The 27,298-nt window shown below is 35.5% G+C and overlaps 1 protein-coding gene and 1 pseudogene across 1 annotated transcript in view; both read left to right on the forward strand.

Annotated features, from left to right (window-relative positions):
* Acss3 (acyl-CoA synthetase short chain family member 3) overlaps positions 1–27,298 on the forward strand; it is a 213,141-nt gene that overhangs the window by 109,657 nt on the left and 76,186 nt on the right. The window contains exons 8-9 of the mRNA XM_004623760.2: positions 2,626–2,777; positions 19,400–19,503. Of these exons, the coding sequence (XP_004623817.1) occupies positions 2,626–2,777; positions 19,400–19,503 (256 nt within the window). The remainder of the gene's footprint in view (positions 1–2,625; positions 2,778–19,399; positions 19,504–27,298) is intronic.
* The window catches only part of LOC105742303, a 12,979-nt pseudogene continuing 5,222 nt past the window's right edge, over positions 19,542–27,298 (forward strand).

A 27,298-nucleotide genomic window follows, 5' to 3' on the forward strand; every position in this document is an offset into this window, starting at 1 on the left:
ATTGCTGTCCTCAGTGTAGTTGCTCAGATTACAGATATTAGCATATATATTTAGTCAAAGTAAAATTTTTAAACAATAATTGCTACTTTAAAAATACTGAAATCAAGAGTGCAGTCATCTCAGCTATCCTGTCTGTATTATTACATCATTTTCCCTTCCTTTTTTCTCCTGTCTTTTCTCCTTTCTGTCATGTCAATCATTTATTCGTTATGTTCAGTTTCTTTTTGTTCTACTGTATCTATTGCATCTTCCAGATTTTATTTATTGGTTCAGGTTTTATACTAGGGAGACAATATGATGTTTACATATCTAGGTCTAGTTTATTTCATTTATGAATATAGACTCTAGTTTCATCCATTTACATATAAAAGCCTCAAGTTGATCTTTCTTTATAGCTGAGCAATACTCCTTCATATAAAAATACTACATCCTTTTATCCATTCCTTGGTTGATGGGCATTTGGATTGTTTCCAAGATTTAGCTAGACGAATTGTGCTGTTATAAACATGGGTGCACATATATTATGGTGGTATGATGTTTTCAGTTCTTTTGGAAAAATACCCAGAAGAAGAATGGCTGGGTTGAATGGGGTTTCCAATCTTAGTTTTGTTGATGAGTTTCCACACTGTTTTCCATAGTGGTTGATACCATCAAGACACCTCACAGATCTAGAGAAAACATTCCTAAAATTCACTTGGAAGCAGAAAAGTTCTAGAATATCAAAGGCAATCCTGGCCAACAAAGGCAAGGCAGGAGGCATTTCAGTCCCTGAATTTAAATTACACTACCAAGCTACTGTGACAAAATCAGCATGGTACTGGCAAGGAAGAGAAAAAAAGACCTGTAGATCAATGGAACAGAGTAGGAGACCCAGACACAGCTACAAACAGACTCAGCCACCTTCTTTTTGATAAAGGGGCCAAACATGTCTTTCTGGAAGAAAGATACCCTCTTTAATAAATGGTGCTAGAAAAACTGGTTCTACACATGCTGAAAATTAAAACTAGATCCAGGCCTATCACCATGCACTAAACTAAAGTCAAATTGAGTTAAAGACCTAAACATTAAAACAGAAACACTAAATCTATGGAAGAGAAAGATGATGGAAATCTTTTTTTTTTAATGTATTTGGTTGTTACAGTGTTTCACTACATAACTCAAACTCATAGTGATCCTCCTATTTTCAGCCTCATGAGCACTAGGATTATAGACATGCGCTACTATGCCTGGACTTGGTGGCCTGCTCAGCCCACCCTAGGGGTGGGACTGGCATGGCATGTGGTGCTGGGGACCATGGCCCTTGTACTTGCCTAAACAGGTGCTATAGTCTGTTGATCTATCTTGCCAGCCCTTTAGGTGGGAATCTTGAAGACATAAGGGTAAGTAGGCAGTTCATGAACAAAAATCAAACTGTGCCGGAAACACTTCAAAGAATCAATAACTTGGATTTCACATTATTGAGAAATTTCTGCACATCCAAAGAAATCAACAACACTGTGAAAAGACAACCCTCAAATTGGGAAAAAATCTTAACCAATAGTCATACAGACTATCTAGAAGATATAATGAACTAACTAACTAAATAAATAAATTAGGCCTCCAAAATTCAAAGACCCAGTCCGAAAATGGGCATCTGAGATGAATACACCTTTCTCAGAGGAAGAAATACAAATGCCAAATAAATATATGAAAACATGTTCCACAGCACTGATCATTCAAGAAATGCAAATTAAAACCACTCTGAGATACCATGTCGCTCTAGAAAGTATGGCTGTCATAAAGAAATACAGTAAGAAGAACAAATTCTGGAGTGGCTCAGAGAAGAAAGGAAAGAAAGGAAGCCTTCTCTACCTTTGGTGGAAATGTAGACTGGGATTTTCTTTAGTGCATAAAACTCACTTTCCCCAAACTAGGACATTTGGCTGGGAAAGAATTTGCTCCAGAATGACCATGATTTGAGATTTTTGTCATTTCTCCAATGTTTAAGAAATACTGCAGCCACATTTAATAGTGAACATAAAAAAAAAAAAATAGTGGACATGAACATTTCTCATTTAATGTATCACACACAGCAATTTATTTATTTATTTATTTATTTATTTATTTATTTATTTATTTATTGTGAGACAAGGTCCTGCTATATAGTTTGAACAGACCTTGAACTCACTATAAACTTTTTACAAGATGAATCTTCCTTTATAATATTTCAGTCAAGACCAGGCTGTCCTTGAATTCTCTGCAATCCTCCTGCCTCAGCCTCCTGCCTCAGCCTCCTGCCTCAGCCTTTTGGGATTAGAGGCATGTGCCATCGCACCTGGTTAATATGTTTAATTGCTTGGCAAATAAAAACTGTTTTCAGTTTGTAGTTTGAACATGATATGTCTTTCTTTTTTAAAAAAAAAGAAAAGGAAAGGAAATATCAGCTTTTAGGGTACAGTGAAGAAGGAAACATCTCATACCCAGATATTTGGTTACTTTTATTTATAACATGGGAATATTTAAAAAAATAAGAGCTGTTGAGAACCTACCCTTGTTAAGACTGCTGTGTTGAATGTGTAAGTACTGAACTGTCAATGAAATATGAGACATTTTACCCAGTGACATTTGAAATGATTCTCCTTGCAGGGGAAGCCTGTGGGAACACCTGATGCCGGCGCTTACTTCCGAGTGCTTGCGGAGCATGGAGTTGCTGCACTGTTTACAGCCCCAACTGCAATTAGAGCAATCCGTCAACAGGACCCCGGGGCGGCCCTGGGGAAGCAGTACTCTCTGCCAAGGTGAAGGGGGATGCACTGGGCGCAGCACATTAAAAGCAACAACCAACACGCGTAACTGTATTATATTATATTTTTTCTCCTACTGCACTATCTCTCTAGGAAGCGTCAAAAGAGTCTAAATGTTTTAGGGAACTGTGCTTCTAAGTTGAATTTTGGGGTAGTTAGACTGTATTTTAAAGATTTTTAAAATGTCCTGTCATGTTTCAGTGCAAATCCTAGCAAAACAGTTTTCTTCTTTGTCAGTTATGCTTTTATTTTCCTTCCAGAGGAAAATGCTACTTTTGACTTAAAATACATGTTATCTCAGCATCTAAGTGTCCTTTGAAAACAGAAGAATGGTTTCAATGGGGAAAATATTATTTGAATTCATGTATACAGATAAAATGTGAAAATTATAGTCCAAATTACATTTGTTGAAGGACCAAAGGAAACTATTTCACTCCTGCTTTGTAATAATGTGCTGTGCATAAGTGAGATATTTTTGTGCTAGTTTATTGACATCTATTCGGGCTTAATGACATGTATATTCAAAGATAATTACAGCAATTTGTATTGGTGAGGTAGCTTCCAACATCAGTTCCTACTGAACTTTTTGATGCAGGTCACAGCTAACACAAACTGAAAGAAGCAATTTTGTAATTTCTTCAAGTCACAAAGTGCGCTTGAATTTAAGTAGTTTAAATTTTTTAGGTCAATGCAAGTAAATTGGTATTTTAAATGATGTGACCCAAAGGAAGTAAGGTATACATTAGCCTTCAAACTGCAGACATAGCTTTCCGTTTGGGCCAGCCTGTTAGTTTTATCTTTTTCCTTTTCTATGTTTCAAAAAAATTTGAATTTATCTAAAATATGTTTATAGTTGTAAAAAAAAAAAAAAGCAGTCTTGGTAAAAAGTGTTCACAAGATGAGTCTTTCTTTATAATATTTTACTCATTCATTTTTTTTTGTTCCTCCAATCAGTATATTCCTATTTATTTTTCTCCACGTCAGCCCAAAGGACAGAAAAATTGATTTTGACAAAAATGTCATAGAACGTATAGAGTCTCCATACCTTGAGGCAATTCCAGGGATTTAGAGAAAACAGAGATTGAGGTTCCTACTTGTGTCTCTTTGCTGATAATGCAAACCGATCACAGGCCATGAAGTTGTGTTACAAGTAAGCTAAATCTCACATTTATTTCTAATATTTTCCCATTTGCCTATAGTTTTTAGATGATATACTCCCCACAAAAATGCTGAATTATAAAGCCAGTAAAATGAACACATGTAGCCATGCATATGAGATCTCAATATAAACAAAACAGCCACGGAGATAGCTCAGTGGCATAAACGCCTGTCTGACAAGTGCAAGGTCCCGAGTTCAATCTCTGGTACCGAAAAGAAAAAAAAAAAATCACTGGACATCAATGTAAACAAAACATAAGACATTCCCATCATTACAGCCCACTCTCTCAGGCACTTAAGTTATTCATGAGGATTCATGCATCTGGTTTTTAATTAACACATAGGAATATTTAAGTTATTTAGAACAGTTTAATTTTACACACCCTTTACGTAGTTGAGTACCATTCATAATAAATGAATACTGATGACTGCTATCTACTGCACACCATACTCTTTTGTTCTCATTTAATCATCACTGCATTATTTTAAGTAGAACTTGGGATAAGCCTCATTTTATGGAAGAGTAAAATTAGAATAATTCTTCAGAAAAAAACTAAAACAGACAATCTGACTAGAACACTTCCTCTTGACTAAGTAACATAAAGTATCCATTATTAAAGGACGAATTTAAGAAGTAATTTCAGACCCATGAGATAACTCAATGGTCTACGTGCCTGCCTGGCAAGCTCACTGCCTGCTGTGCAGGCCACACATGGTGCTGGCCACTGAAACTTGTAATCCCTGCCTTGGGAAGGCTGAGACAGGAGAATTACTATGAGTCTGAGCTGAGTAACAAGACCCTGTATCAAATAAATAGATAAATAGATGGATAGATGTGTGTATGTATGCATGGATGGATGGATGGATAGATGGATTTTTAAAAATTGAAAAAAGTAACTTGACCTAAGCATTTTGTCATTAATGAATTATGTTAAAGTGTGTGTGTGTGTGAGAGAGAGAGAGAGAGAGAGAGAGGTTGAAGACTGAACCCAAGAACTTCATCCTGAGCTATACCCTCAGGCTTTCTGAAATTTTACTTTGAGACAGGCCAGCCTGAGTTTCCCACCTGGGCCCAAGCCTACAGTCCTCTTATCTAAGCCTCCCTAATGCTGGATTACAGGCATGAGCCACCATGTTCAAGTTTTTCCATCTCTTCACTAACAGGTCCACTGAATTATCTTAATAAATCCTCACAGGCCCACCCAGAGTGGAACTAAAAAATGTTAAAGAAGAAAGAATGCACAAACCTAGAGAACTAAGATGTGCCATGTATTACCCACTCCCCACAATGCATTTATTCATTATGTACTGCAAGTATGTATCAAAATTAAAGAGAAAACACCTATATTATTTTCAAAACAAAGAAACTGAGATCCAAAAAATGTTAAGTTTGAATTAGAAGCTGAATAAAGACATCAAGTCTCTTCGTACAACACCGTTAGTACTAAATACATATTCAGGATATTTCACACTTCTTGAGTTAACATTCACTAGATATAGTCACAGTTTTACAATTTTCAGAGTTTGCTTTGTTCTAGAATATTTTATAGGGTGTTTTTATATGTATTTGTTTTCATATATACCTATAACATCACGTATGTATAACTCTATCTCTAATGACAGGAGATAGATGATAAATAGACAGACAGATCATTGTGATATTTTTCGAATATTTCAGCTCCCAACACAAATGTACAAGAATACTGTGATAAAAGAAGTATGCAAAACTATGAATTCATTTTAAGATATAGATAATTAGAATTTAGAAAACCGTTTTACAAGTGATTTAGTATAATTATCTCTTCACAAATGAGAAGTAAAATGCTAGACAAGTAAAATGACATTTCTAGGTTTATAGAGCTACTGTAAAGTTGGGCGCAAGCAGTAGCATAATTAGATTTTCCCTCTGGAGTTACACTCACTGGTTTTAAATCAACCATTTTATATTCATGTGACTTCAGAAAAGTTACCTAATTTCTTACTGTTCTTCAAGCTTTTTGTGCTGTTTTTGGCAAGATAAGGTTGGTAGTAGTACAACAATAAAATGAAAAAGTTAAAAGGACATGGTCCAAGCAAGCCACCTTAAAAATTTGAAATAGACTGAAACTTAATTATCTTTTGCTTTCTACTTCACCTTCTTTTTCATTGCATCAGAATGATTTATTTTCCCACTTTAATTAAGTTAGAAAAACTCAGTGCTGAGACTAGAAGATTTCATGGTACTTTAACTTTGATACCTTGAAATGTCAGAGATGGACGAAGAAGAAGGCAAGCATATCTGTGGACTAGAAAGGTAATAACTCCGCAAAGTGATGATGTTGTATGAAGTCAGAGGCTTGTTATGTACCAGTGAGCACTGGCACAGAATAAGAATGCAAGACCCTCCTGCCTTGACTGCAGGAGCAGAACCAGCTTAGAGCTGGAAGATAGGCCCAATGTTGCTCCTCCCCACATGATGAAGCTGGAGTACTTGTTCTCAGTTGCTTCCTGGGACTGTGTATTAAATAAAGCTTTGGTTCAGGGACCTGAATGAGATAGAGAACAGTCCTACAATTGGAGACTGACCTGACCTGCTTATCTGTTGTGTTGGAAGATATTCTGAGACATTCCAGATGTGTCTGTGGATAAGTAAATCTGGATCGTCACTTTAGCCCTGGATCTCTGGGGAAGAAATATGGCACTTATATATCTATTGGACAGAAAGGGGAAATGAGAGGAAGTCAGTGAGAGAGATGAAGCAAAGAACCACTCTTTAAAAAGACCCTGAAAAATACAACTCTACAACTCATGATGAAATCTAGTGCTTTATAGTGAGGATTCATTTAAGATGAAATTAATGGTATGTTGCAGTCATATCAACGTTTAAAATAAATATAAGCACTATGAAAGTAATAAAATAATAATGACATTTACATAATAGAATGGTTTATGAAAATAAATTAAAATGCAATGGACAATGTAAGCTAAATTAAATATATTGACATAATTAAGCTATTAAAAGTTATAAAATGGGGCCGGTCAAATAGCTCAGCAGATTAAAGTACATACAAGCAGGCGCAGGGGCCGGAGGCTTGATCCCTGGGACTGCCCTGCTGGCCCCGCCCCTGGTGCACGCTAAAATGACAACTGAGACTGGGTGTGGTAGTGCGCCTGTAGTCACAGATGTTGGGAGGCTGTAAATGGGAGAATCACTATGAGTCTGATCTAATAGTGAGACTCTGAATACCCTGTAGACCCTTCCCTATAATACAAAAAAAGGAAAAAAAAAAAACCAACTATACATGGATTCAGGGTAACTTTCCAGGATGCAGAACACAAGAGAGGACATAACAGGTAAAAAACAAAAAACAAAACAAAACAAAACAAAACAAAAAAAAACCCTTAACAAAAATTGAAAAAGAAAAAAAAAACTAAAAATGCTTCCAACAAGAATTTTAGAAGAAGAGAATGGCAAGATGGTTAAAATTCTTCAAAAAGTACATAGTTTGAACCAGTAATTAAGACTGTTAAGAGACTTGAAGGAAAAAATGAATCACAGATGGAAAGTGATATCCAAGCATCAAACAGAATAATTATCAGTAATTTCACTTTGGAATTGTCATTTTAAACTTCAGAACATCAGTTGAGACTATGAAAATATCCAGTAAACTACCAGAAAGACTTGAAAAATCACCAGAGATTTGCCATGCCAAACCAATACTAACAGAATGGAGTAACATCTTTAAAGTACTGAGGGAAGACTGTCAAACAAACAAACAAAATTTTTCAAAAGATAGGTCCAAGTAGAAAATAATATATGACCAGACTTAAAATGCAAAGACTTCTATAAAAGAAAATTTTATGTAGGAAGGTGTCATGAGACATAAAAAAGTAGCAGCAGGCTGAGGAGATAGCTCAGCGGTCTAAGTGCCTGCCTGGCAAGCGTAGAACCCAGGTTCAATCCCCAGTACCACATGCTGTGTGGGCCTGGAACCATGAATGTGCAGTGCTGGCCACTGGAACTGGATGTGGTGGTACACGCCTGAAATCAGTGCTGGGAAGGCTGAGACAAGAGGATCACTGAGTTCAACCTGCATAGCGAGACCCTGTACCAAATTAATTAATTAAAGCAAATTAAGCAGTAGTAAAAATTGATATATTCTTGAACTTATGCAAGTATTTCTTATATAATTTTTATGAGATTTTATGCCTAAATAGAAGTCAAAACTAATATATTAACAGTAACTAAATGGTGAGAAGTTGTTTGTTGAAAAGATAACATGATAATCTTTGCACTATAAAAAGGAAGAGTATAGAGAATTAGGAGCTTTGGCTAAATATACAAAGTTATGTCCTATTAGATGCAATGATTTATTATAAAATCAGTCTACATATGACACTAGTGTTAGAACAGGGGTCAGCACATAGGCTGATGGAGCTGAGCAACGGGCCAATGCTTTGGAAATGAATTTATGGAAGAAATGGCTTAAGAGAGAAGTACAAGCATAAACTTTTTAAATAAACATTATGCATACAATACATAATTATTGTCCTACTATATACCCTATGAAAATGAATTACAACTAGATTAAAGATATGAAAATTATACAACAAAGAACAAATTTTTCTAGAAGAAAACATATAAGGGGGCGCTGGTGAGATGACTCAGTGGTCTAAAGCACCTACTTAGAACAAGCTTAGCAAAGCACAGGGACCACGGTTCAGTCCCCCAGCACCACATGCCAGCCAGCCCCGCCCCCTGGTGGGCTGAGCTGGCCACACACACATATAAAAAAATAAAATTATATTAAAAAAGATGAAATCATATAAGGTTATTTAGATATATTTATCCTTAGGGAATAGTTTCTAAAATATAAATTGTAAACCATTATGGAAAACATTTATGTAATTTATCTATATTAGAATGAATAATTGTCCACCAAAAGGTAAACTACATATATCTAAACCAAGAGAACATATTTGTAACGTATTATGACCACTAAAGAATTAAGATACAGTATACATAAAGAACTCCTACAAATCACTAAGGAAACAATCCAATAGACAACGGGGCAAAATGAGTAGTTCATGGAGAAACAACTAGAACAGCATACAACATTGAAAGAGCTTCATTCCCACTAATAATAATAAATGTGAATTTTAAGAGAAGTAGCATTGTTCTCCCATTGTACAGTCAGAAATCAAAGTGTCTACCAGTGAAGCTTGCTGACCAGGATAAAAATGTCAGAACTCCTCTTACTCTGCCATTGAGAGTATCATTTGGAAATGTCTAGTAACACTACTGTGTGTATGCCCCTTGGCCAAACCTAGAGTTGTGTGAAGGGTGAAGGATGATAGAAACTCTTACAAATGTAAGCAATGAACCTTGTGCCAAGAGGGTTGTAAGACTATTCTTTGAAAACTACAGAACTAAAATAGCCAATTTGCCTGCCTGCCAATGAAATCAGTACAGAATGCATATCAGGAAATCAGAATACCAGAAGCTTCACTGATGAGCAGCTCAAGTGCTCTTTCCCTCCACAAAGTAGCCTGAAACAATGATTAAACACACTACATATGAATCAAAGTAACTGAGGTAGAAACCCCCAAAGGACCAGAAGAACTTTCTCGGAGCCCAGGAACTGCACTGAGAAGAGAAGGAAAGCCTTTACCTTTGGTCACCCCATTCTGCTAGTTGGAATTAGAGCAGAATCAGGAGATGCTGCTCCCTCTAGAGAAAAGGTAAGGAAGAGGACCCAGCAGTTTCCATCATCACCACGGATGCTTGTAGTGTCACTCCTGGAGATGCCCATAGTTCCCATAGGATGTGAGTCCAGCTGAGGAGGATTTGTAGTCTATCACTGAGGTATCCATAGAGGGCAACAGGGCATCTCACCCCACTTGAAGCCTGCTTTTTGTGTCTTGGGCTGATACAGCTCCATACAATTTTGCCAACAGAATTCCCACTGTGATAGACACTCTTCTGGATAAGTACTTTGTGCACACCTCCATCCTGAGGCTCAGGGCCACAGCTCTTCTGGGAGCACACTACCTCTAAACAGCTGCTGCTATGTTCTACTTTGGGCCAAGCCATGGCACCTACTCTGTGTCTTCCATCCCAGTCACACCTTAAGGCCCACTACAGTGGTACATTGTTCCCTAACAACCCAGAGCCTTGAATTCCTGGAGCAGTACAATCCTCAGCACATGGCCAAGGCAACATCACATTACCTGAAGATCAAGGGTCTTCTATGATCAGAGTAACCTCTAGTGCCTAATCTGAGGCAGCCCACACTTTCCTAGGGCTCTAAATCCCAGCATACTGAAACATTCTACTTCCTGACATCACAGCTGACATGATACTTTATTCTTAGGGAGTCAGTGACTCTGATGACCTATCTAGCTCTACTTTCTGGAGACAATTCAAGGTAGTGCCTCTCACTCCACGGAATCAGAGCTCTGACTGAGTTTTATCATCTCATCCTGGAATCTGAATACCTCGGATTTTTACCTGCATGGAACTGCATTAGCCTCCTGAAATCTGTGACACTGAGGAAACCGCACTGTTTCCTAATCCCCAGGACTGTGATCATACTGGCATATTGCCACTCCTTCGTACCTGCCACTGATGTGCCTGCCCTCACAGGCCCTGGCCTACAGCTGTGGGCCACACATTCAGGGTCCAGAGTCAACAGTGCACAATACTTCATCTCCCTAAGTGTGAGTTTCCTACTGTGCCTAGAGGATGCCAAGTCCTAAATTACAGCTGTTTCCTACTTCCCATGCTTCAGGCAAATGAAACATCTTGTCTTTCCTGGAGCCATGTCATAGCTGTGTTCTACGTCTCAGGAACCACAGCTACAGCCTAGCTCCCAACTTAAGCTGTTAGGATATGCTTAAAAGTAGCACATGCCGGCTCAGTGGGAGAACTGAACTCTCTTGTGCAGGAAGAATGAACTTGTGCCTGAAGTGCCAGGTACTACAGTAGTTTTTCATAAGGCTAAGTGCAGGAATCCAGCTCCAGCAATCCTTTTTAGTGTCTGCCCCCTCGATCCTCGTGTTGCTGTTAATGACAATGAATTATGTCAGACTCAAAAACAAGAGACATTTCTTCAATTGAATCTCCCCACTGTGTCAAAGAAGAGGAGAACCCCTCAAATAGGTGTCTTCTTAATCTTTGTAGAAACTCCATCATCCGAAACCACAGAAGCAAGCATAGTCCTCTGTTAATGTCACTGACAACTGAAGAAGTCTTGTAGAGCTTGCATCACCGCACATACATGGAGCCAGTCACAGCACTGCCAAAGCAGCGTCTGCATGCGCATCTGCGGTGGAGATTTCCCCTCACAGAAGGCTCTCTGTGGAACCTGAAGGGTGTGAATGCACTACCAGGTTCACAGACATCAAAGGAAGACAGCATGACACATGAAAAAGCAGACATATGACATTGGCAAAGGAACATAACTATTCCTCAGTAACTCCCACCAAAGAAACAGAAATTTAGTTCTTGAGAAAATATTTCAAAATAATGATGTGAAGGAAACTAAGCAAAGCACAGAATACAGAGACAATTCAGGAAAATCAGGAAAATTATTCACGATTTGAGAAATTCAACAGATAGACATCATTTAAAAAAGCTACCACTGAGTTGATTATATTAAAAAACTGACAGCTAAATAGTAAATCAAAATAAGTAATACATAAATGTGAATAGAGATCTTTTGCAATGACACAAAGGGAAGATGAAAAAAATAATGAAGACAGTATTCATACTTTGGGGGCACCACTAAGCAAGTATATATTAGCATTTCAGTATTCAAGAAGTATAAGAGACAAACTGGAAGTGAAGATAGTTAATGAAATAATTGCTGAAAACTCCTGAGTCTTGAGATAGATAGGAATGTTCTGATCCACAGAATGCTGAATTCTCCAATATATCAGTTTATCTGTTTTATAGTTGCATGAAATTTAAATATTAGTTGATTAAACACACAGTTAATGTTGTGTGTAATTACCATATGAACATTTTACCTTCCCGAAATTTAACTGAAATATATAATTATTTGTATATATAATGAAAATGACTAAGTCTAACTAAGTACCAGATATGTCCTCCTATAGTTGTAATTATTTGTTTTGAGAACACTTTATAGTTTCTCTTAGCTTTTTGCAGAAAGACTTTGGTGAACATTGTACCCATATTGTTCAATAGAAATCTTAAATTCTCCCCCATCTAATTGAATTTTGTGTCCTTTGACCAGCACCTCTCAACTCACAAATTAAGTATTATCTGCTTCTTTCCACAGACCAGCAGAAATGCACAGTACTGTTGTCCAAACCATCCTGCTTGCACACATAGATAAAGCTCTTCCCCCAACTCTCTCTTCTGTCCTTCTTAAATCTGCATTTTCTTCAATCTATTTCTCTCATTAATCATGGAAACCTTTTCATCTACTTCCTCTTCAGATAATGCTCCTCATCCTCTTTTTTAAGCTCTGGCACTTTAATAGCATGTGTGTTGGAACGTTTTTTTCTGTATCACTTCTGTCCCACACATTCTATCTTCTATGGGGTTTTCGCAGGGGCAGTTTCATGATTTTCTTCCAATTTACACTTTGGCATCTCTTTTCAGTTGTAGGTAATTTTTCTCTCCAAGTTTACAGGTTTTGCTCTCTATGTGTTTCTGTTCAAGAATTTCTATTTATAGTTTTACTATAATTTCTATTTTTCATCTAATTATATGTGTGTATATATTCATAAAGATATTCATTCAACTTATTTTTAAGTATATATCTAATACCCCAAACACTTGCCATTTTGTTCATGTTTTCCTCTTGTATGCTTGGTCCTGTGGTCTTGTATGTTCATATGCCATTGATACGAAAACTAGCTTCACTGACATTGTTTCTATCTTTGTACAGAGTGTTACTTATTTTTACAGATAAATTATCATAAGGATCTTTGCTAGAGACAATGAGTTGTTTTGAAATTAGCCTTTAATAGTGCAGATGGCTAATTTCTTTCCAGTTTATTATTAGGAACTGTCTCTTCAGTTGTACCAAGTAGAAGAAAATAGAAAAAGGCAAGACAGGGACTATATAATAACTACAAAAATATAGTTGGCAAAATAATTATCTGAAAACCTGATGAAACATCATTGACAAAATAATCTGTCTTTATTCAGCATCTATTGGCACAAACAATAATTTTTGCTTATTTGTTATTTGATGAACCTTAACAAACTACTTCATTTTCTTCTGCTCTTGGTTTAATACCTGAAAGTTCTTCTCCAGAATTTTTTGTATCTTTTCCATTCATATTTGGCTTACTCTTTAGTTTGGACTAAAATTAACTTGACAATGTTGTTTCTTTGCTTTTCCTTTTGCTTAAGTTTTAGTTTTATTTGTGCCTTCAATTATATTCAATTTTATATAACATTTGGGAAAAGTGCATACTCATCAATTTTCTCTTCTCTGTTCTTTTGCTCTGGATACTGTATTTACCATTTTTTCTATTTTTTAATACTTCAGATTTGGAAGTAGATTTGCCTTCCCATGTGCCACTATAATTGGCATATTATTCACACACTGAATCAATAGTAATCTAGGAGAGCACTTACCCATAAAACTGAACTTCATAGTATAGTATGCATTAGCTAACTGCAATGATTGAATCCTGCAATGAATTTGATATTACTGAAAAGGTAGTATTTTAAATCTTGATTTTAAGTAAAGTTTGAAGAGCCACATGTAGTTTAGAGCCACATCACATTGTACAGTATAGAGCTAGAACTGATGTAATTAGCTTAGGCAAATGTATCACCAGAGACCCACAAATTAGTACATATAATGACTAACTTTAATTTTTTTAATGTATTTTTAAAACAAAATACAACAGGGGCTGGTAAGATAGCTCAGAAGACTAAAGTGCCCACTTAGGCAAGCTTAGGAAAGCTTAGGCAGGCTTAGGCAAGCACAGGGACTGCGGTTCCATCCTCAGCACCACATTCCATACTGGCCCTTCCCCCAGGCATGCTGAGCCAGCCACTGAGACTGGGAATAGTGGCGCATGCTTATAATTCCAGTGTTGGGAAGGCTGAAAACAGCATTCAGAGCTGCTTAGTGAGACCCTGTAACAACCAAATACATTTAAAAAATAATAAATAAATGAAATACTAAGAAAAATACATTTAGAGCTGCTTAATATAGCTTCTCTCTTTGTACTCTGTGTAAGTCCAGGTCATTAATGAGAAATTTAACTGTTGAAAATAATATCACTCAATATTTGCAGCTATTAATCTTTCTTAATCTTCCAACACATGAGAACGCTTGCCTTAAATGTGTAAATTATATATAGAATTTTACTAAGAATTTTTTATTTTAAGGCTCATCATGTTTAAAAAGTAGTAAGTCACACCACACAGTTTATTATGAGGATCTGGAAGTCAAATAATGTCTGATTCAATATAAACTAGAGAATTTTAAATTGTTTTCATTAGTTATGTCTTATTCTTGAATCTTTCTTATGTTTATGTTTTTAAATGTTATGCGCTTGGTAGGATATGGTTGATAAAACTATTAATAGCTTTCTGTACTTCGAATAATTTTAATATGGATAAGCCATTTCTGACATATGTAGACAAAGGAATCACTTGTACAACTTTGAAATTTCTAAGTTACTAATGATGTCATATTTTTCTTTTTATTTCAATAACAATAAAATAATTTTAATGAAAAATTAAAGGGACTTGGATAGGTGCCAAGCATCCCCTGGACTATAAATTATGGGTTACTGAATTTCTCCACTTTGCTTACAAATGGCAACATGAAGATTTTTATTATAACGAAGCTAAATAATTGCAGTTTAAGGAAAAAGTAATAGAATTGCATGGCAAAACCATTGTAATAAATGATGTTTTAAAAACATAATGCTGAAATTTGCCATCAAATAAAGATTCACCACTAATTCAAGGTTTACTGTTACATTTAATTAGCTAAATTTAATTCACTTGACGGGGGAAGCCTAAAAACCTATTAAAACTTTTAAAAATAAGAGTAATATCACAGTATCAGCTGTACTTTGATTAGCCAACTAATTTTGTGCCTTAGTAATGTTTTTTAGTTACAAGATTTTACATCATGTCTTCAATGGCAAAGATCTTCAAATTAGGGTTTTTGAGTTTTCCATATAAACCAAACACATGGCCATCTGGACCATCTTGATTTCTTTGCAGTAATCAATGACTGTATAGAGGAGGGAAAACTTTCTTTTGATTTTTTTTTTTTTTGCCTACACTGCTAGAACTTGTCAAACCCTTTTTATTTTATACATTCAATAAAAATTCTCTAAATGCAAAATGCTCTCATATTTTCCCAAATCTTAAGAACTTGTTTGAAGAACAATTGGTATAAAGTATGTTCACTTTGCTAGTCCTAGTATCAATAACAATAAAATCCTTATATTTTAAATTTTGTGTTGTTTACATGTGACATTTAAAGTCATAGATGCATCAACATTAGTTTAAATGTTAAATGTGTACACTAATCTTTGCTATATTTTACTCTACTTTTTTTTTTTTTTTTTTTTTTTTGTGGTAGAAGGGACCGAAATTGGGACCTTGCATTTTCCAGGCAGGTGATTATACCACTGAGCTATCTCCTAGCCCACTTACTTTTAACAATTTAAGGTAGCAATATTTGTTTCTTCCTGCTGTATCAGTTCTATCAGATAAGGTCTTCTTGACAATCCAAAATTTAATATTGTTATAAATATTTGCATTTGATTATTTTTACCTCTTTGCAATCATATAAGTAATTTGTCTAAAAATTATCTGTCTTTTTTTTTTCTGGTGTCTGTCCTTTATTAATCTTGTTCCTTTTGCATTTTTGTTGCCTTAGTTACTCTTCTTGTTGAGACAAAATACCTGATACGCAAAGTTAAAGGAGGAGAGTTTTACTTGGCTCACAGTTTGCAGAGATTTCAGTTTGTCCTTGACTGGATCCACAGTGGTGCGTCACAGGGCAGAGAGGCATCACAGAGGAGAAACAGTTCATGGCAGGAAGAAGGCAGGGTGGCATGAAAGTAGTGGAGGAACAGCAAGCCCAGCAGACTTCTTTCTGTTCCTTATACTTCTATCCAGGCTACCTACCTATATATAGGGCAAGGAGCACCTTCTCCTTATCAACTCCCTGAACTATGGCAAACCAATCGGTGGACTAATGTTGTATGACATTATTTAAATTGCATAAAACACTGAACATGCTATTGGCGTTTCACACAATTTTCTAAAGAAAGTATCACCATCTGCTAATATGAAAATCTAGGAGGACTGCTAAGATCCAACTGAGATGTAACATGAATCACAATGCAAGAAATATATATTGCTTGAAATATGGAAAACCAATCAGACCCTCTTGATCTCACTGTCACACACTCTAGAGGCAGCTGCCTCTGAAAAAGCCCACTTATGAACTCCTGAGGCTTCGGGAGACATCTAGAGGTAAGCCAGAACACTCTGTGTTTCCTATTCTTTTCTCAAAAATTTAAATATTAACTTAAAAGTCTTGCATCCTGAGACAGGATACTCATAAAAATCATTTAAAGGGTTTCTTGACAAAGATTCTTTACTTATTTGAAATTCCAGGTTATCCTCCTCTGTCTTTGCTACAATATTAAAATTTTACCTTTGATATTCTTCATGTCAAAGAATGGCTCTTAAATAATATGGCAATTCTTTTGGAAAATGCACCATTGGATAGCTACTGAAATGTTGCTTGTGACAAAGCATTGTGACCTTATAAGAAGTCCTATCATGTGCCTAATTATTGGATCACACTGAACACTAAATTTTGCAACACTGTGGTGAGGATAAAGCATAGTAGAGGAAGACTGCATGATACATTGTCTTAACTACATTTTATGACAGTTGCACACCCACACATCTATGTTCACACACAGCCAATTAAAAAGAAATTACTGAAGTAATGACTTGAGGAAGAATTATGCAGAGTATCAAATTATTTTTTTCTTCTTCCAGATCAGTGCAATATTCTGCTGCTCTGTTAGAAAATCATGTTCTTCTGTTATACTCTCTCATATGATAGGCACTGAGCACAAGTGGCTGCTGCTCTTGAAATGTAGTAAGTGCAAATTGAGATTTGCTATGAGAAACAAGAAGACATTTTACTAGTAATTTCCACATTTAATACAATAGTGATATGAAGGGTATATTTGGTTTAATAAAACCTATTGTTACAACTAACTTGAGGTTTCATTCTTATTTCTCTTAATGTGGCTCCTTGAAATTTTCAAGTAATATATATTTCTTGCATTGCAATTCATGTTACATCTCAGTTGGATCTTAGCAGTCCTCCTAGATTTTCATATTAACAGATGGTTACACTTTCTTTTGGGAATCATGTGGAATGCTGATAGTATATCTAGTGTTTTATGCAATTTAAATAATGTCATACAACATTATTATATATAGATAGGCTTTTCTATGGATGAAAATTGCCGTAATTTCAGGTGGTAGCACTTTAATCAGACATTATTTATCAGTGATTTATTTGTATTTAGGAGTCAATTAACATATGTGTTCAATAGTTTGAAATGAAGATTTTTTTTTGTCAAGATTTTCACTTTTTGCCTCCTATTGAATCCAAATTGTAGCTTTAGGACCAAAATTACACACAAAAGTCAGGGATGGTATCAAAGCAAATTTGGTAACATAATTTGTTAATTCTGTTGGCTTAATAGTCCATCTTTCTTTGAAGGTCAAACTATTTCTTTAACAATTTATTCTTCATACAGCACTCCAAGCACGTTAGTCAAGTCACTGGCTTCCTCAGTGAAGGTCATGACCATGAACCTGCAAGTAACTTTTTTTTAGATGAATTTATGACAGGGTCTGCAGGGTGTACAGGGTCTCACTATGCAGATTGGGCTTGTAGTGATTCTCCTGTTTTCAGCCTCCCAAACATTGATACAGATGTGCACTGCTAAGCACAGTCTCAATTGCTGTCTCAGGGTATCCGAGGGGTGGGGCAGGCATAGCATGCCAGGGATTGAACCCCGGCTGCCTCACTCTGCTGAGACAGGTGTTGTAGTCCATTGAGCCTTCAGGCAAACCCCATGAATTTGAGGATTCTCTTTTTTTTTGGGGGGGTGGGGTTTGGCTCAGGCTGCCATAAAGGAAGGGTCTGGTGCTGCATGTGGTGCTGGGGATCAAACCACAATCCCTTGCCCTTGACTGATTTTGTTCAAGAAGGCACTTTAGACAACCAAGGCTAACCCGCTAGCCCCTAGTAACTTCTTTATCAACACAATCCTATTCCTCAGTACTTGCCTCTGTTAGTCTTTCAGCCATCGTCACCTTTTAGAACAGACACATCTTCCAGTTCTCTAAGATTACCTTCTCCTCAAATATATCCTGTTTTATGATTCTGCTTTCATTTCCATTAAACTTTTTATTTCTTCTATGACTTGTGAAGTTTTGCTCAATGTTCTTTGGTATTTTCTGTCCATATGAGTTGTACTTTTCATGCCTCCCACTCCCCTTGTCGAGACTCTCACATCAGCCTTTTTAGCTGGGTCCCTCCTTTTCTTTATTAACTCAACCCATGCTATTCTTGTTAAGCATTCCAGTCTGCCTGTTCAATCCATGAAATCCAGCTGACTGCTCTTCAGCTCTTTCACTTCATGTTCTACTCAATGTTTTCTACAATAACAATTCCAGAATTATTTTCTCCTGATATCACTGTTCCTTTGTCAGTTTCCACTCTTCAAAACTAAAACATTTCCTCCTTTGGAATAGTGAGCCAAACTGGACAAAATTTTGTTAGATATCCACTTCTGTACTTTTTGTGTCTAGATCCTTCATTTCTTAGCATCCTTGTATTCATAGAACTTTTTGACCTAGAAAGCCTCATTAACATTTGCTTTTTCACCAGCTAGTTTTCCTATGTGTGTCTTCAGAATTAAGAGCTATGCTCCTGAGATTAGATAAACTTTACCAGAATGAGAGAATTCAATGCATCCAATTTATAAGCATGTATGTTGCCTTAAAGATACTTGTAGGCGTGTTTTTTGTACATAACCTTCAGGAGACGACAGAAATCAAACTTGGAACTAAAATTAGCAAGGCTAATGTCAAAGAGGAAAGGTTTTCCATGCTTGATTATTAGAGCAATATGACAGATGCATTACAAGGATGAACTCAATTGCTCTTCTCAAAACTGAGATGCTGTGGCTGTGAATTCTGCTTTTGAAGCATGTCATTGTCATGATACTCATTTGCTTAATTTGGGCCAAAAGAAGTAACATATATCATATTGCGCAATATGGTATAATGCTAATATGTTGTTTGTTCTTATGAAGTTGATGGAGTTTGTTCAACAACATTTAAGAAAATGTAGATAGAATTGTTCAGATATACTTTGAAGGGATAACTAGAGTTCTCTCTTTTTCATAATATTCAGGTTCAAAACATTATTTGTGGCTGGAGAACGATGTGATATAGAGACTCTAGAATGGTCCAAAAAAGTCTTCAGAGTTCCTGTCCTCGACCACTGGTGGCAGACTGGTGAGCATTTTCCACACACGTACATAAAAGTTGCAAGAATGTTTAGAAATCCTGCAAGGATTGGAGGAAATCCAAACTATGACTATGAGGTATTGACTCAGGGGTCAAGTGGTTCTGGTTTCTGTAGAACTTAATAGTTCTTGGTTACAATGTTAATATCTCCATATGTGACATCAGGGTCCCCATTCTCTTGGTCTCTTGGATTAAAGTACTAAGGACCTCTTTGTCTTTTCTTCCTCGCTTTCTATGTTCAGAGAGTTAGCAAATACTAGATTCCTCTTTCAGTATCTTTTGTGTTCCTGCAGTCTTCAGCATTTCCTTGCCTGTGAGTTGTGGCAGCAGTATTGTCTTCTGCCCCAATTTATTTTTTTATTTTTATTGTTTCTTTTTTTTCTTTTTTAATTTTTTAAATTTAATTTTATCTTGCAAAGTAAAAGCAAAACAAGAAAAAAATCAGAAACAAAGGAAGAAACAGGGCAACATACAATACCTGTGTTACAGATTTTCTTTCTTTCTTTCTTTTCTTTTTTTGTATTTTATGACAGGGTCTACAAGGTCTACAAGGTTTCACTATATAGATCAGACTTTTAGTGATCCGCCTGTTTGCAGCCTCCCAAGAGCTGGGGAAATTAACCTCATCACTTTGCCTCATGCCCTGCTTTGGCATCCAGCCTGTGCTCTACCTATGGAGTCCTTTCCAGAAACGCTACTGTGGCCTCAGTACCTTGACCATCCTTCTCTATTTTATGCAATTTGTTTCCTATACATAGCTTGCAAGGAAGAACTATGTATATATGTACAAAGAAATTATAATAATCTATGCAATTTACTTATTACTGGCTTTGTTCATTCTGCTTTCCTCAGACAAGTGCTATCTAGGAAACAAACTTTCATAGTAAGTAGACAGCATATAAATTTTGGAGCAAGGAAATAAGGGGAAAAAACACCAGTCTTTTTGCTGCTTCTTTTGAAGGATGGCTTTGCACATATGTGAGAGTGGATAGATAGTTTGGAATCCAAATCCTCCTTACTGAGTATAGTGAATTTTTTTCTCCCTTTGACCCAGTGAAAGTAGTTATGGTAGTGTTATAGCTTTTATAGTATCATACTTCAATTCACTTCCACTTAGTTCTGTGAATTATGCTAGCCCTTTTATATTCAGTTTTTCAATGGTCTCATTTTCTGGTTACTGGGAGTAACATCAAATTTGTATTAAAAATTAATTAAGTTTCTTTGTAAAAATTAGCTCTGATTGTAAAACGTTTGTAGTCTTGGAGATAAGAAGATAACTAGCACAAATTCAGTGTTTTATATTTTAGATTTTTTAATCTGAGAAATTACACTTTATACATTATCTTTTGCGTGTTACTTTTTTTGGACAAATGCATATTATATGCACTTTGTAGTGTGAAATATAAAATGTACGACCAGAGCATAAGAGCATTCCTTACATAAATGAAAATCAGACACAAGGTTTCTGTTCTCTCCAGCTTTATTTAGTAAAAAAAATTACTCATCTGTAGTTCAGAATTGTATCTAGGAATACCAAGTGATAAGGGCATGTTTAAAGAAAAAAATCAATGGTGTGTATAGACATATACTTTAAAAAAGTGAAGAAACATCTCTGCAGCAAAGAGTGTTTGTAGTACTGATGCATTCCTATTATCCAAGAGAGTTCTACGGTTACTTTCCTGGGTATGAACTGAAAAATATCTTGTCACCATTAAGATGGTTTTCTTTTCTTCACCCAAATGCAGGGCTTTCTTTCCATCCATAAGTGACCTGATGTAAGTGCTTACCGAGAGCTTTGATTGTGATGCTTCCAAAGCTTAACAGCAGCCAGTGCATTCAAAAGTAAAATGCTGTTACTGCTTTTCTTATAGATATCTTTACACACAATGGTCTGAGTAGATACATGCAGTTAGTGCTTTGAACTGCACAAAAGCTCACTGAAGCCTGTAAAACAATCATAGGAGGCCTCTGGTGTTTATTGAGTTCCATGTGTCTTTGCAACTTGTCTTTAGTGTATTTTTCGGGGAGGGGATTAGTAGACATTTCTCATTACTGTGGAAAATGGGGTTTCTATAAATAACTACTTCATATTTTATTTCATTTTATAAATTTTTTAAAATTATTCTATCCAATATATTAATTTAGCATCCTACTCAATAGAATTGCATATTTTCATAATGAACATGTATATATTTTAAATTTATATATATGATATATATTTATGTATATCATAAATATATATTTATATATATGATATATATATTTATACCATGCCCAATTTGCATGGCTGGTTGTGTGCCCTCCCACCCCCCACCCAATCCCACCACCAGGCCTGGGCCGGCACAGCATGTGGTACCTGGGATGCAACCTGGTCCTTGCACTTGTCATGCAGGCACTTAGACCACTGAGCTATCTCCCCAGGCTTCGATTGATATATTGATACAGAGCCTTTAGCTTTGTAAAACAATTTCACTTTAGGTACTACAAATTCAGCTACTAAGAGAAATGATTATTGGTGATTATTAACTCTTAGAAAAAGAAAAATATTGATACTGCATTTCTGAGTAGTCTATTGTTTAACATGATGAATATAGGGTGACACATGTCCTTAAGAGGTCTGTTTATAAACCCCACAGAACAATGAAATGGAATTTAAGGCTTGACCCAAGAAAACGTTTCTTTATTTAAGCTTTAATGCCTATGAGGATCCTCTTTCTTATTACTTTCTCATTAATTATTAGTTCTTTGGTCACATTAATATAAAATGCAATGGATCAAATGTATATATTAAAACAATCTTCCGGAAGATAGAATAGTAAAATTTTTGCAGACATAAGTGTAGGCAAGGACTTTATGAATAAACCCTTGATTTCACATGACATGTTAAAAGAATCAGCAAATAGGATCATATAAAGTTGAAAAGCTTCAGCGTAGCAAATTAAACCATCAGTGGAGTGAAGATAAAACCTATAGAATGGAATAAACTTTGCCAGCTACTTCTGAAACAGAGGATTAATATCTAGAATATATAAAATATTCAAAAAATTAGATGCCCAAAATAAATACCTAATCCAAAAGTTGGCTTCTGAAATGAATAGACATTTCTCAGAAGAGGCATAAATAACCAATAACACATGAAAAAAAAAATATTCAACATCCTCAGCCATTAGAAAATACGAATTAACACTGAGATTTTATCTCACTCCAGAAAAAATGACTATCTTCAAGAAATCAACCAATAACAAATTATGGCAAGGCTGTTGGGAAAAAGAACCCTTCTCCACTGTTGGTACAAATATCACTTGGTACAATTATTATAGAAATCAGTATACACATTGCTCTTAAAACTAAAAATATTGGTTCCATGTGACCCAGCTTTTCTCCCTCCAGATATCTTCCAGAAAGAGATACAATCGCCAGATCACAGTGAAATGTGCATACTCATGAATATAGTAGCACAGTTTATAAAGGTTTTTTTGTTGTTGTTGTTCCTTGAATGTCTTCAGAGCACTTTTGGCCAGCTGGAGAGGTGTGAGGTTCGAACTCCAGCAACCTGAGGCTGACAGCTTTGTGGAAGCAGCTACTTAAAGGCCTGAGCTAGGGCCAGGCCCCCTAGCACAGTTTATAAAGGCTAAATACAGCATTTATATCAATCAATAGATAAATGGGTAAAGGAAATATATACACCTTATTACATAAAATGGTATACTACTTTTCCATAAGGAAAGATAACTCTAAGACATTTTTAGGTTAATGGATGCACTGTAAGAGCATATCTTAAATGAAATAAAATAAACACATGCATTTAAATATTGCATTGTTTCCCTTCTTGGAGAAATGCAAAGTATAACAAATGAGCAAAATAAGTTGATTGATATTAGGACATAGGAAGGAAACAGAGATAGGAAGCAGGGAAGGAGGGGAGGGTGAGAAAAGAGATTTAAAGGAAAAAACATTCTAAAAATAGAAATAAAATAGATCTTTTGTAAATGGAGGGAAGGGTTAGTGAAAGGAGAGAGGAAAGAGATAAAAAAAAATGAATAGAGTTGTTTTATGGACACGTACAAATTAACCATGAGGAATGTGTTCATTATGTACTGGAAACACATACTAATAAGAAATGAAATTAAAGAAGAAATTTTAAAATATTTACAAGTAAATGAAAATACAGGTACAACTTACTGGAACTTTTGGAATACGATGAAATCTTTTCTAACAGGGAAACTTATAGCAGTAAGTTTGCATATTAGGTAAACAGAACAATCTTATTCTTCACCTCAAGCTCCTAGAGAAAGAAGAGCTTAGCAAGCCCACAGTCAAAAGAAAAGAAACATTATAAAGATTAGGGCAGAAATTGATGCAATGGAGATGAAGAAAACAATGCAAAGAATAAATGAATAAGAGAATTTATTCTTTGAAAGAATAAATAAAATTGATAAACTCCTAGCCAACTTTATCAAAAAAAAAAAAAAAAGGAAAGAAAAAACCCTCAAATTCATGTAATCAGGAACAAAAAGGATGAAATCATTAAACACCCTAGAGAAATCAAAAGATCATCAATACTTACTTCCAAAATCTTTACTCTCACAGAATGGAAAACACAGAGGAAATGGACAGTTTCCTAGATACATGTGAAATGCCAAAACTACGTCAGGATGATACACAAACTCTGTATAACACAATAATGAGAAATAAAATTTAAAAACATAATAAAATCCTACCAACAAGAGAAGTCCAGTTTCTGATGAATTAACAGCTGAATTCAACAAGACATTTGGAGATTTTGTGTGTGTGTGTGTGTGTGTGTGTGTGTGTGTGGAACCGGAAAGAAAAGATTTGATGACAACTTTTCTCAAACTCTTCAGTGAAATTGAAAGAGAATCTAAAATATTTAAATGGCAATGGAATACCCATCTCTGACAAAACTAAACAAAAAAAAGGGGATATAAATGAAGAACCATTTTGTATCTGTATATACAAAATAAGATAGATATACAGCTACTTTCTCTTAGTTCAGTGAAAAGAAAGATTTGTACTAAGAGTGTTTGGACAGGATAGCATGTCTGCATCTTTTACTATGAATAACCACTACAAATACAACAATATGCAATGTATTAATTATTGAAACTGTCCTACTAATTGGTTTTGAAACTGTCTCATTGCTATTTGTTTCTCGATAAATGTAATAAAAAATAAAGAAGCGAAAAAATAGTAAAGAATAAAATAAATGGATTTAATAGCAGATTTTAAAAAAGAGAAAGAGAAGCAATTCTCTCAAACTTATTGCTACAGGCAAGTATTACTCTGATTCCAAAACCAGAGAGAAAGCCAACTGAAAAAAGATAAATATAGGCCAATCTCTCTAATGAATATAGATGCAAACATCCTCAATAAAATAATAGCAAACAGAATGCAAAAAATCATCAGGAAGATCGTACATCATAACCAAGTGGCATACATCCCAGAAATGCAGGGATGGTTCAACACGTGGAAATCCATAAATGTAATACACACATTAATAGAGGCAAGAACAAAAAATTTAAAGCCAAGAACAAAAACCACATGATCCTATCAATAAATGCAGAAAAAGCTTTTGATAAAGTCCAACACAGTCAGATGAAAAACCTACACAAAATCAGAATATATGGTCTATATCTCAACCCGATAGAAGCCATCTATGAGAAACCAACAGCCAACATCATACTAAATGGGCAGAAACTGAAGGCCTTCACTATACAAGAACAAGACAGGGAGTAGAGTCTGTTGTCTCCACTCCTATTCAGTATAGTTCTGGAAAGAATGTGCAGAGCAACTGACAAGAGATAGATGAAAGAAATAAGGATTGGAAAGGAACAAGTGAAATCATAATTATTTTTAGATGACATGATACTCTACATAAAGGACTCCAAAAACTCCACTAAGAGTCTTTTATGTGTAATCACCTAATTCAATAACAGAGCAGGATACAAAGTCAACACAAAAATCAGCAGCATTTTTGTACACAAACAATGTATACACTGGAAGAGAAACTAGGGATACCACACCTTTCATAAAAACACCCCCCCAAAAAAAGAAAGAAAGAAAAAGAAAAAAGAAATACTTAGGAATAAATCTCACAAAGGAAGTAAAAGCTTTGTACAGTGAAAATCATGGTACTCTGAGAAAATTGAATGAAGTGATTTGAGAAAATGAAAAGATATTCTTGCTCTTGGATAGAAAGAACTGATATTGTGAAAATGGTCATTATCCCAAAATTACGATACCTATTCAATGCAATGCCAATTAAAATACCATTAATATACCTCACATAGCTAGAGAAATATTTGCTCAAGTTCATCTTGAACCAGAAGAGACCCAGAATATCAAAAGTAATCATGGAAAACAAAGGAAAGGCAGGAGGTATCATAATCCCTGACCTGAAAGGTACTACAAAGCTACTGTGATAAAATCAGTATGGGACTGGCATAAAGACAGGCCTGAAGATCAATGGAACAAATTATAAGATGCTGACACAACTACAAACACACTCAGCAACCTTATCTTTATTAAAGGGACCAAACATGTTCACTGGAAGAAAGATAGACTCTTCAATAAATGGTGCTGGAAAAACTGGCTTTCCACACATGGTGAAGGCTAAAATTAGATCCATGTCTATCATCATGCACTAAACTACTGTCAAAATGGATCAAGGATTTCAACATTAAAACGGAAACACTGAACATTGTGGAGGAAAATACAGGTAGAAATCTTAAAATCATGGGAATAAGTAAAGAGTTCATGAAAAAAAAATCAAACTGCACGGGAAATATTTCAAAGAATCAACAAGTGGGATCACATCTTTTTGAATAGTTTCCGTACTTCAAAGGAAATCTCCAACAGACCAAAAAGAAAACCCACAAACTGGGAAAAGTTATATCCAACTGTGTCTCCAACAAAGGCCTTCTATCTAGAATTAAAAAAAAAGGTGGAGGGGCCTGCTAAATTCAAAGACCTAATCCAAAAATGAGTATGTGAGATGTATATACACTTTTCAGATGAAGACATACAATGGCAGGTAAATATATGAAAAAAATTCAACATCATTGGTTTTTTGAGAAATGCAAATTAAAACAACACTGAGATTCCATCTCATCCCAGAAAGAATGACTAACATCAAGAAGTCAGCCAATAACAAATGCTGGAAAAACTGTAGGGAAAAAGGAACCCTTCTGCACTATTGGTGGGAGTTCACACAACCACTGTGGAAATCAGTGTGGAAATTACTTAGAAAGCAAGAACTGCAGGTGCCATTCAATTTTGCTATTTCCCTACTGGCTGTTTTTGCAGAAGAACAGAAAACTCATACCACAGCAATATATGTGCACCTATGTTTATAGTAGCACAATTTGTCGTAGTTAAATCTTGGAAACAACTCAAATGTCCAGAAAATGAGGAATGGATAAAGAAGATGTAGTATTTTTACACAATACAGTATTATCCATCTATAATATAGGATAAATTTGAGGCCATTTAATCACTAAATAGATGCAACTAGAGAGCATTCTTTTAAGTGAAATAAATCAGACCCACATGTACAAACATTGTATTGTCTCCTTAGTGTGAGAACCTAAAATAGAAAGTAGAATCTCTACTATGATAAAATCAGCATGGTACTGGAAATAAAATAGACCTGAGGATCAATGGAATAAATTATAAAATGCAGAAGCCTCTATGAACACACTAATCCACCTTATCTTTGACAAATCGGCCAAACATACCTACTGGAAGAACGATAGCCTCTTTA

The sequence above is a fragment of the Octodon degus genome, unplaced genomic scaffold (assembly GCF_000260255.1).
Source record: "Octodon degus isolate 3935 unplaced genomic scaffold, OctDeg1.0 scaffold00004, whole genome shotgun sequence".
Lineage (NCBI taxonomy): Eukaryota > Metazoa > Chordata > Mammalia > Rodentia > Octodontidae > Octodon > Octodon degus.